At 34.3% G+C, this 13,086-nt stretch overlaps 1 protein-coding gene across 2 annotated transcripts in view; it reads right to left on the reverse strand.

Moving 5' to 3' along the window:
- Nucleotides 1-291: 291 nt before the first annotated feature.
- LOC107225498 (RNA polymerase II elongation factor Ell) overlaps nucleotides 292-13,086 on the reverse strand; it is a 67,372-nt gene continuing 54,577 nt past the window's right edge. For both annotated transcript variants that reach the window (XM_046743484.1, XM_046743485.1), the window contains 6 exons: nucleotides 12,531-12,803; nucleotides 12,187-12,257; nucleotides 11,748-11,957; nucleotides 10,361-11,243; nucleotides 9,947-10,124; nucleotides 292-9,539 (listed from right to left, as the gene is read on the reverse strand). In XM_046743484.1, the coding sequence (XP_046599440.1) occupies nucleotides 9,366-9,539; nucleotides 9,947-10,124; nucleotides 10,361-11,243; nucleotides 11,748-11,957; nucleotides 12,187-12,257; nucleotides 12,531-12,803 (1,789 nt within the window). In that variant the 3' untranslated portion in view covers nucleotides 292-9,365. The remainder of the gene's footprint in view (nucleotides 9,540-9,946; nucleotides 10,125-10,360; nucleotides 11,244-11,747; nucleotides 11,958-12,186; nucleotides 12,258-12,530; nucleotides 12,804-13,086) is intronic.

Raw genomic sequence — 13,086 nt, forward strand, 5'->3', positions numbered from 1 at the left:
TACAATGCTTAATTAATCTCTTGCAGAGTTTTATCAGCGCGAGCTCTCTCGTACAAGTGTATAAACTATGTAGAAACGACTTGGAACTATCTAAAACTTTATTGGAATATGCTGTTTCAAAAGACAATGAAAATTGTCGTACGTTTCTACATATTTTATGTCATGCTAGATTTACGAGGCTTGAGAAACGAGGATTTCATCAGAATCTACAGTTTTATTAGACGTTTTTCTCTCGCTCGTTTATATAAAGGATTTATACAAAAATGTTTATCGAATAATGTAGACTCGCGGTTATTTCCATCATTATTTTTAATGATATCTTCATTTCATACAAATTAAGTGGGGAGTTATAATACAAACTTAAAATATATACATCAATATCTCGTGAAACTTTTCAATAACTATTCAACTCATCCATTAAATCCATATGCGATATAGATCTATTCGATTCATCAATATATAGAAACTTATATGCATATACATATACATACACACACACAAATATATATATATATATATATATATATATGTATATATATATACACACATATAATTTGTCAATAGGCATACATACAATTATACTGTGCAATGAACCTGACAAGTAATTTGAATAAGTATTCAATTATCTATAGTCATCAGCTGCTGCTCTCGCTGCAATGTAGGAGACTATACATAAGGATTTGGGCAGAGCAGATCGAGAATTAGACTAATCGTAAATCATTATATGCATGTATCACAACACAGTACCATATAATACCCATGTATATATTTTTTTTATACATATATATATATATATATATATAATATTAAAAATGATTGGGCGGCGTTGTCGTCTTATTTTTATTTATATTTTTATTCTAAAAACCCGATCGACTTGATACTTCGAAAACACACACTCGCAATATCAATAGCTGTCTGAGCTTATCGATCGCCAATTGTGTATCCATGTAGTAAAGCATACGTATATCGTTTTCGGCGTATGATTTTTCACCCTCGTTTCGCACACAATTTTTTCTACGTATAATAAATCGAAAAGATAAAAGTGACACAATTAGCAGAGAGAATGTTGTTTTTTTTTCTTTTTTTTTTCTTTTTTTTTAATAACACAAAAGTGTGTAATCATCTCGAAATATTCTGCCCAAAGCCGTACGTATATCATGTTTATGCACAATCCACACTAGGTGTCGTTTAACTTGCGTTATCCTGAACCGTAAATTTTCTCGCTTAAAATACATTTTATGAATTTTTTTTTTACTTGTTTGTAATTTTTTATTTTCACATGTGTGGTTTTTATGTTCATCACATGTATAGTAATATGCAAATCCTCGAATAAAACAGAAGCACATATACAAAAACGCATATATAGTTGAGAATGAAGAGATTGAGAAGCATAGAACGGGTGAAAATATACATTATATATAAACGGTAAACGGTTGAATAAACTTTCGACATAAATTATTGCAGCAATCGTCGTGAATATTAATTCACCAATAATTATCTCTGTAACGGAGGCGCAAACCCTGTAAACTATTTCTTCACAGTTTAGAGCTACACAATCATGAGAACGTTAAATATCTTTACGAAATTGTACGAAAGCATGTGAGCTGCTAGTATAGATGATACGTACACGCATGTCTCGTGCAAGCTCTCGTACAAGAACAGTAACGTTGAATATTCTGTGTTCCAGATTTTATGCACAAACGGCGTGTTCCACGAGTTTTCAAATTATGTATCCTGGTATACATACACATGCGTATAAAGTGTAATGACCTCCTACCGCACCCCATTGCCCATTGCCCATTGCCCGATATTCATCTCCTTGTTGTACTGTACCGTATATTGTGTGTTTACAGCATTTGATAAATATTTTTTTGTCCCTGGTTTATTCAGCCGTTTAAAGCATAATATAATTTAACGTAAGTACGATACGATCGATTGAATGCTTTGAGACGTTCGAAAATTAATAGAAACATGTAGGTACATACATACGTACATGTCTACGGTGGTTGCTTCTATCGTGATCATTCTCCACATAATAATTATCTTTTTATTATAATATATAATCTTTATTTATTTATTCAATTAATTAATGAATATAATATAGGTAATAATTGCAAATACAACTATATAGGTATAGATATACGACGAAGATACGAGCGTTTGTCAGGGAGCAATGCAGTCGTCATAAATATATAAGAGTCGGTCGGTACATAACTATATAATATATAGCGTAAGTAGTACGTTGTATATAATATAAGATATATCAGATACAACGTATGATTTGCTTCTACTCGCTTGCGTTATTATCAATTATTGGTAGATATACAAGTGAATTACGGTCACGCACGCACGCATTCCCTTTCGATTTACACGGCTTCAAGGGGGGGGGGGGCAAGGGGGTAACGATATGCAGACGATGAAAGTTGACAGAGGTGGACAAGTGTTAGAACTATCCGGGGTTCTTTCATATCTTCTACGTATGAATATATGTACAGTAACGTAGTTTGTGTTTCTATCATATAGGTACATAGACGCATATATGTGTAATGCATACAAATGTAGTGTAATAATGATTTCAGGGAGTTCTCTACCGGGTGTCAGGAGGCCCGGATTATTTTAATACAATATATAAGAAAAATTAATTAAACGTATATACGGTGGAAATGAAAATTCAAGACGTAATTAAATTCGTGTCGTACGGTTAGCGTACGAATTGTATATAAATGTATAACAGAACGAATTTACCCACGAAAACTTCAGGTTGAAACAAAACCGGTAGTACAATGGTAGCTCTAGTTATATTATGCACCACGGCCCCCATCATTTAATTATTGAAAGGAAATGCATGTGTAAATATAATATTATGTATATAATTATGTATATACACACAGATATATATATATACACACATAACAGCATCACAGTCAAAAATATAATATTACAACATTGGGCATATTTAATTTTCATTTCCGCGCTGTCGAACTTTATATAGTTAAATTTAGATGCCAAAACAAATTGTGTCCACCATTTTAAAAAATATCATTTTCAACGAAAATTATATCAACATCGTTTCAACGCTTATACACTAGTCACATGTACGTCAATACACCATTCACTTTTCGGCACGGGTCAGTTTTCTTTTTTTTTTATTTTTCTCTTTTTGTTTTCATTTTTCGGCAAATATTATCTCCACCCCAATTTTCATAATTTTCGATTATTCAGTCCTGACCTTTGCGAAGCTTTTGAAGATTAATTCATCATTTTATTCTTTTGTCTGTTTGAAAACTTCAAATGTTAAGCCTGTTTGAGCTTAGACATTGAAATCATATTTTTGAACCAACCACGAGCAAAAATTTATTTCTACGTCGTATAAACTAATACGATTCGTATATATAATTTTAAATTTCGTGCGTCTAGTGGTTAATTCAAACGACGTGGCACACCTGTATAACCGCGATGAACGCAAGATTCAAACAAAATGAGTAAAATAAACAACAATGTCTCGAAGAGTATTAAAAGAAAAGATAAAAAAAACAAATTCGAAATTGACCTTACGACAGTCAGCGTTTAAAAAAAAAAAAAAGTACGCGATAGCGAACGTCGGAAAACAGACCATTAATTTAAGGAGCAATCATACCTGCGGTAAAATTAACAATACATATTTATCTCTAAAGTACAACGCTGCTTTCGTAAGATTCGTACATAATACAAATTTTTAACTTTACACGGAATAATTGGCCGCTGGTCACGCAGAAAAGGTAACTACTAACTAATAAGTGGTAATAAAACATCGATACAATTTGTGGAAGTGATCCCCCTTTCTGCGTCATTGAATACGTCCAATCCTCTATCAATTATTAACTACTTAATGCACTTGACTTGGTAAAATGGTACATCATAACATTACATTACATGTTAATAAATTTTACACGCGATTATGTACTTGTATAAAAATTAACAGAATAAGGGCATGCCAGTTGCGGGTTGTTCGTTTTTCGTGAATCATTTCACCACCTCTATATGCTACGAATATCATACAATTTTTTTTCCTTTCTTCAGTTTTTCTCACGCAACGTACATTTTACTTAGGTATCTAAGATTGGCTAATAATTTTCATATTTCTTTCTATATTTTATTCTTATTTATTCCCTGCACTCCGAAAGCTGCAAGAATTTTATACTTTTGAGCCACTAAATAGTTCCTTATTATGTACAGTATCTAGGAAAAACTTTGCTGTCACTATCAACTTCACCTTTTTAAATGCTTCCACAATTTAACAGGTCAATCAAGTGTTAAATACTTCTATTTAACACAAAGCTTTGAAACATTCTTTTCTTTATTTCATAATAATAATAGTATAAAAGTTCTGGCAAGAAATTTACACCAATTTCAATATAAATATATAATAAATTACGTGAAATAAAGTATACAAATTTCGATTGTTTTTAGGATTTTTTTTTCATTCAGACAAACTCGAACAAGTTGCCAGTTAAAAATAGAACCTTTGTTCTTGAGGCATTCGCTGTGCAAGGTTTGTTCCCACAAAAAGACTCATACATTGTTCATTTGACTCATACGATCGAATGAGAACAATTGATTCTGAAGAGTTCGGCTTAGATGCAAGCGAATTTCCTATAACAATCTTTTATTCCGCACTTCTTACAAGAGGACAATGGCTATATTGGCACACGATTAAATTTAAGTTTATGCTGTTAGATTAGGCATGTACATGCAAATACATTTTGTTCTTTAAATTATCTCACCTTTTGATTAAATTTTGGAATTGTGTAAGATCTTCTTGTCCGGATTTTCTAACTCTCAAAAATCAATGAACTCATTCGTATCTGCAAACATTATATCGTTAGATATAGAAACAAAATATCTTTGCATCCATATTATAGCATGCTAATCATTGTCGTGGTGACGCTATATCCGTATAGTAAGCTATTCATACTTTTCAGGCACAAAAAATTCTAAAATGCTAATTTGTATCTTCTAAGTGTTAACGAATTATTACAGTTTTATTATTATGTATGTGCTTGTCTGACGAGTAAAGTACAGGTTAAGAATTTTCATTGGAATACACATATGCATATAACGATAATAATGATAGTATAATAATAAAATTAATAACAGCATAGTACGCACCAGCACACCCCTGTACCTTCTCTCTTTACGCGATATTCTAAAAAGGACGTCACGCACAGGGAAACAATATCTAATTCATTATTATAATCCGAATATGTAATTCCCTTTATAAAGTCTGTGTATGTATAAATGGCCTACAATTATTTAAACTGCTTTCCTCTTTTAATCTTTTAATACGTTTTTTTTTTTTTTCGTTTTCTTTTTTTGATCAGTAATCTCCGTCCTGTCACGCTTGCTAAAATGTATTTTATTTCGTAAAAGAAGGATATGACGAGCAAGTGGTTTGAATTGAGAATTGATGATTGGAAAATTTGACCAAGTATCGTTAGATTTCTTTCTATTCTACAGATTTCGTAATTCAACTATTCAGCTGAACAACAGAAGTATAGAAGATGTAACTTTCTAATTTTAGGTATAGTTCTCGTCTTCTGGCATACTCTAGTTTGCTGTTTTGGTATCTGTATACAATCATTGTTTATATTTCTACATTTCTCTCTCTACAATTGGCACTTGATAAATCTTTTTGTCTCGTATGTATGAAAAGTTTTCTATAAAGTTTTACCATTCACCAAACAAACGTGAACTATTTATTTGTAGAACTTTGATATGATTATAATACTTGAATTTCCGTATTAATTACAGCTATATAAAAGTGTTGCGTGTTATTTTGCAAACAATACTTTCAAGCACAGAGATTAGATCGAATTCCATCTTGTGGATCGATGAAAGTCTAATGCCCAATTAATATTTGCATTCTGTTTTGTCAAAAAGTAAGCGATTCAATCATCAAGGCAATGATTACCAAGCTGTATAACAGGAGTGAAAAAAATAAGCTTGTCAGGCAATACAAGTAGTGAACTTATGGGAAGATAATCATAATTTTTTTCAAGAGGAAGCACCGTAGATATTTTCAACTATGACTCACTAGCTATTTCGCCAAATTACGCGAACTTCGGTGCTACCTATATCCTCATAGCGACATATCTATTTCACAATGAGTAATGATCGTGATTACACACATCTTTGTTATATAAACGGGATGCAATAAGTGTTGACTTTGTCGGTGTGGTAACTAGTTTTACTTAACGTCAATTCGGTGGAACCTATTTACCGAGTTCGGTGATTGTGTCCCATTGCCTATCCAAGTATTTTTCTTTTTTTAATCGTAAGGTGTGCGCAACAAAAGTCTTCGGCACTTCAAGATAGACAGAGCATAATTACCGATCTCAGCCACTATAACCATGTATGACACAGTGTCGTGGGTGTTAACTGGTGAATTGAATTTCAAATATCCCGTTTTTGTGACAGGTATATACCTATTAGTTGTGCTTCACTGAACCGGGTGTCAAACGAGTGAACCCTCGCTTAAGGCACGACGATTGTTGATTGGAAAGATAGAAAAATCAAGAGAAGACGAGAATTCTTGTTTCAATAGTGTTTTATTAACTTGCAATGCAAAAATTACGAATTAAAGTTACCCTTCAAGAGAATATATTATTATGCACCCATTATTGTTTACTTTTTATTTCATTTTACTTTATTTTATACATTTTTTTTATTCCTTTAATTTGTATTTTTTTTTGATGTTTTTTTTTTTTGTTTTTTTTTTCGTTTTTAAATCATGTTTTGTGTTTTTGTTTCTTTTCTCGTACGCACTTGGTTAGTGATACATTTGTTTAACATATTTATAAATAATATTATAAGTGAAATCACTTCTTTTTTTTACGTTTGCCATTTTTTCTATACACACGTTCAAGCACTGTGCCATACATTTCTATACGTTTAGTCACTTTTCATTGTTGCATGTAATATCCAACATGTTTAATTTTAGTAAATTGTCCTCTGAGTTCAATATTGAACAGCAGATGCTGCCATAATAAAATATAACAAACGTCAAATTTTTTGATGTATATGCATATCAACATAACACTTGCTTCTAAGTAAAACGTAAACACATCATGTAACATAGTAAAATTTGAGTAACGTAACATTGTTTTTGTTTTGAATCGCCATTATCTGTGAACGATACTAGGCTAAGCTGGCCATACTAGGTATATCGTATCGTTGCCCCAATCGTCAATGAAAACTTCAATCACTTGTAGTAACGCCGTCATTGATATAAATTTGGAACGTTTGATGCAATTATAAATTGACTAATATTCACCAACATAAAACCATAAATTCCAACACTGGTTTGGAGATAATAACATTATTTTACTGTACAAGCCTTAAATATGGTCTACTTATTACAGATAATTGAAGTAGATAGAATGGCCGAAAATTGTCAACGTGAAATTTTCAACAAAATTAAAAGGAGAATCCGGTATTTATCCGAAACTTTTTAAAGCTAATTTTTTAGTGGAAGGTTCCGTCAACGGAGGAAAAAGAAGAAGAAAGGGCAAGCACAATTCATAAATCCCACAAGAACAGTTGGATTGGAACCGATGACATGGAAAGGCCAACTTACCCTTGAAACTCATCAAGCTAATTGCATATTTTGCATGTCTTTCATGTTTTATCGCGAGTCTGCGTCTCTATAATATCACAGAATACCAGAGAGAGAGTAAATCCTTTAGATGCGCATGGAACGACACATGAGCATTTGTCAAACGATAAAACGCCCCTGAATTTGTTTCGTAAAAAGAATATCTTGTTTAGGTACGGGCATAAAGTAATCAGATATTCACAGATTGAAAAGAAAAAGTTAATTACAAGGTCATGTGGATCTTTTTTGATATTTTACTATTTTTAATATTTGGCACAGAGTGTGATCAATGCTTATCACCGCGTTCACCTATTTCCAGTTTTCTGTGATAAATATACCGGCTAGTGAATTTTCATCTAATCAATAATGATAATAATAATTATAATAATTACACAACAAAATATTATTTAAAAGTGAAACATCACGGTTTGCCTGTACATATGCATCATCAAATGATCAATCATTAAACTAGCTCGATATTCTTCTCGAAATTGATGTTATCATGAATTACATTGAATATTATTATTTATTATTAACTATCGTTAAGATTATTAAAATATTTATATTACTCAATATGCACAATCTGGACACAAATCACAAGCTTTGTTTACTTCTCCTATTATTCAATCGTTAATTCCCCTCTTCCTCAGCGGACTCTAGAGATTCCGAGTGATTTCGGTAATTGTGTTTCCCATTAAGGAAATCCCCACTCACTTCAACGGATAACTGTGTTTTTACTCTCAGTTTGGCATTTGGTGGCTAAGCCAGTGGCTTCGGAATTTCTGTATCTGTCGTGTCGGTGATACTTTTAAATATTACTGTTATCCTATTTCATGATACGGAACATGTCAGTGTATTATTAGTATGTTTTGTTGAAGAATGAAAATTTCCTTTTGTAAAACAAACCTTCAAACTTTGTCATATGTATAAAAAGAACTAGTTTTTTTTAGCATTAAAAAAAGGATATAGCAACGAAATGCTGGTGGCCTACTCTTAGCAGACCTCTGTTTTGGATCAGCGATTAGTTTGATATGGTAAAATTAACGATTTATAGATTTTGATATTCGTGGGATTATAATTTTGAAAATTGTAGTTCTTTACTTATTATATGTTTTCGCAACTTCATATGTCATTCTTTTTATTTTTGTGTTTAGTTTTTGGCTGAACTGCTTACGAATTTATTAGCTTTATCCTCAGACTCTCACTCGCATAACTACTGGACACTTTTGGACGCGCGTATTATATTATTTATAGCTTAGTATTTTTCTCTGGACAGTCTTGGACGTAGACGCAGTTTATTATACGATAGAGGACAGAGTCCTTTCTTTTTCTTTATATGATAGGATTGTCTTTCGTGCTTGGTAATTGCTTTGTGAATTACGTATCCAGTTACATATAACGAATACTTTTTCGCTGTTACCGGATATACAATATCAAACCTTGCCAAACATTGCCTAACAAGTGGATCCCGTTGTTCTTACATGGATGCAGTTGAGCAGAATCTATGGCCTCTGTTTTAAAATCAAATACGAAAGTAGTGAGCATTTTGGGGTAAGTTAAAAATGCCGTGACAAAAACAGCTCAAACCGTTGCAATGTCTTCGGGGACGTCTCTGCAGGAACAATTTTAGTTAACCTTGGAGTTTGCCGAGAAAATGCACACTTGGCAATAACGTCGACAGCAGCGTATTAACAACCGAGAAGAATAGAAGGGATAAGTGTTTGAGCTTATGTCAGTAGTGCAAACTGCTTGCACCCCCACCGCCACATTGAGAATCAAATTCTTGTACCAGCCGCTTTATGTGACTCAGCTTGTCGTGGAGATAGTGAAACCGCTTCTTGGTCTGCTGATGATCCGGATCATTTTTGATCGCGTTATACTCGGTGAATATTTGGCTCTTGATTTCCTGCACATAAAGATAATACTTCATTGTAAAATCATCCTAAAATTCCTACGCCTCGATGAAAGCTTCAATAATTCAATGGGCTTCTATTTTCAGTGCAGTTTGCCGTTTGGTGAAGAATTTATTGAAGACGTTCTTTGAACAAAGCAAAAAATTCCAATGATTTCCAATTTCAACGGACTTAGATCCCAAAATTTGCGATGTGACCCCAAGTAGCATACAATATCTTGTAGGATAAAAAAATTTCAGATCACTTGAGAACACTTTTGTGCTTATCACAGATTGTCACGAATAACAAGATGGATATGTACATAATGTATTGTTATATAAAATGCAAGGAAATGTAAATTTTCCCAACTTAACATTATACAACTATAGGCTGAGCATTACGAATAAGGAATTAAACTGACCGAATATCTAGTCTCGTTTCCAGATTGACGCTCTTTCCTTAAAAGTTCTTCAAGCTGTGCAAATCGTTTCGAAACCTTGGTCACTTGCGTGTGTAAAAGCCTGTACTCATCGTAGTCCGCACTAAACTCTGCCTTGTAACGTCTTTTTTGCTCGCTGCTGCTGATTGTCGTGAAGTACCTGTTGTACAATGTATATTGTGATGTAAAAAAATTTCAATTAAACTAATTATAGAAAGATATCGAAGGTTTCAGTAAAGCGGTGTAACGAGCAAAATTGAAATCTCTACTACTGTAGAACATACCAGCTTTACTGATTTTTTCACGAATAATCATACGACATTTTGCGAACAGATAGGGTAATTTAAAATTGACAAAATTCTAATTACAAGAAAATTTTATGCAATAGTAACTTACGTGACATAGTCTGCAACTTCCGGTGCGTTGCTGATCCCGGGTTGGAGGGGTGATGTATGCCCAGATCCCAAGTTAACATGCCCTGAATTGCCACTTGTATTTCCGACGTAACTATTGCCACTGTAAGTCGTAACTTCATAATTCGAAGATCCACCACTATTTACACTTCTGCCCCGTTCTCTCTCGCGCTCCCTTTCTCTTTCTCGTTCCCTCTCCCTCTCCCTCTCGCGCTCTCTCTCCCTCTCCCTTTCTCTCTCCCTCTCTCTCTCTCGTTCTCTCTCCCTTTCCCTCTCTCTTTCCCTCCCTCGGTCATCCCTATCTCGCCTATCACTGGCGTTCGGACTACCCCCGAAGCTGGCACCACCACTCCCTCGCACAAAATTCACAACACCGCTATCAACACTGCTCAATTTATTACTGTTACCATTATGGTTATTTATAACGTTATTATGGGTTAGACTACTATGCGAATTATGGCTGTTTAGATTGCTAGACGCGCTATGAATGTCCTCACAGTCACTGGATGGCGTCAGGCACGATTTGCTGACACCGTAGCTGCTTCGAAGCACATCACTGTTTGTTCTCTCCGTACGATAATCGCGTTCGCGTTGCTGTCTTGGATCCCAGCTGTTGCTATTACTACCACCACCACCACCACCACCACCTGATGTCCTTCCGTTGTCCACAGCAGCCGATCCATTGTTGCTCGTTGTAGAAATACTCGTTTCTGGTTTACGGTAGTGAGATATCCGAGGTCTCTTGGTTGGTAGCCCGTCATTTCCTTGGAAGTAGCCTGGTCTCTTTGAGCTCATTATACTCGGAGGTGGCGCTGTTATCCCTGGAGGTGAGCCTGGATGCGTAGAGTTTGGCGACTGACCGCTACCTGTTGAAACAAAATAAAAATCAAATGAGTTTATTCATCTTTTTCGATAATTCTTCGTCGAAACCAATTGAATGATTCAATATTCAAATCGTGTTCAAAACTTGTGAATGGAAAGATATAAGTCTTTATCTAATAAAATTGATTGAGATAAACGTTTAAAAATTAACAAGCCTCATTGAAATTTTTCGTAACAATCAGTATCATTTGTTTAATGTTGTTTCAGTCTTACACTTCCTTAGTCGACAGCATCAAGTGTCGGGTATCAAATTTTATTTTTTGAAATTTTGACCATGCCTAACATTCTACACATCCGAATTGACGTATCCTCGAATTATACAATCGCTGAAGCAACAGGTATGCTTCTGTTCTCCGCAATAAGAAATAATTTCAGTTTTATGAAAGAATTACGGTAATATTACCAAATTTATTTCAGGTTTAGTAACTTAGGCCTAATAACGGCTGATGTGCAATTTATCCTATTTTTAGTGAGTGAACATCGCTTACCACAAGAGCCCCCATCACTGGAGCCTGGTGGAGTTAGGTTTTGCGGTTTACGACGTTTCAACATTGTCTTCTCCTGTTCGGTGTAATAGGGCCAATCCTCTTGCACGTCATTCCACACGTGCCGATGCAGATGATAAGTATTATCTCGCATGTAAGCTACCTGCTTCAGCACCGTTGTAATTATACTTTTTTCACGGTCTTTGATACCCTCTGAAAGAAAAATACAATATCAAATGTTGCATTTGCATACATTTAATTTCTTTTCTATGATCATATTTGAACCTGCACGATAAATAAGAATTACAAAATGTCTAATCTACCTTCTTGAAAGGAAAATTCCAACCCCAGATTACTACCGTGTTATTAAACTACATATAGAGCTTACAATATTTACACATACAACATTAAAGTTAGGTAATAACGCAGCTTTATGTAATACCTCTGTGAATGCGTTCCAGCAACTCGGGCTTCTTGTATGGCCTCAAAGCGAGGAGGTGAATAAGTCTTTCTCTGTTGAACGAATAAATAAAATTACAAATTAATGAATTTGAAACGTAGCGTTGTTTTCTTCTTCTTCTTTCTCATTCATGGTTAATTTTCAATTTCCATAATTGTTTTTTCAAAACAATTTACGCTCTTGCGGTGAATAACAACTATTATTAATTGTTTTTACTTTGGCATCACCAAAACTTGAACAAAATCGCTTGGAGTTGAACAACTTTGTGAAAAATAATTACACAAGATTTAAAAGTGTCATAACTAATTATGATGAATTTCGCGTACTTTAGAGGCCTTCGCATAATGTCAGACATCTTTTTTTCAGGTTGAGCACGGGCAGCAGGGGGTGGATTGTTGGTCGAGGCGGGTTTGTACGAAGAAAGGCGTGATTGAGTGGTGGTCGACGATGCCAAAATACCGGAGGAGTGCGAAACAGTCATCGGTGATTCTCGTACTCTCGGAGGTGCTGATGGCGGTACAGTTCTTCCAGTTCCTCCTTTTACTTTGACCTTTACTTTCCGCCCGATATCCGGCCCATTGGGTTTGATTTCCCTTGTGCTGTCGAATATTAATTGAAAATTTAACGATCTCGCTTCCTCAACACCAAATAAAACTGTAACGCGCAAAATACAATAGACCGCATTATACACGTTGAAATTTAGAAATTTCGAAAATTTCCATCGTTATCTGTCTCCTTCGGTCGACCTCTCGATAACCTGAGATATATTCGCTTTCGGACAAACATTAAAAATTATGTTCTCGAACGAGTAATTCCACCACCAAGGCTATAATGATTCAGATATAATTACTCTCGCATTATTATAAATGTGCTATCGTATTA

This window comes from Neodiprion lecontei, chromosome 6, assembly GCF_021901455.1.
Source record: "Neodiprion lecontei isolate iyNeoLeco1 chromosome 6, iyNeoLeco1.1, whole genome shotgun sequence".
NCBI lineage: Eukaryota > Metazoa > Arthropoda > Insecta > Hymenoptera > Diprionidae > Neodiprion > Neodiprion lecontei.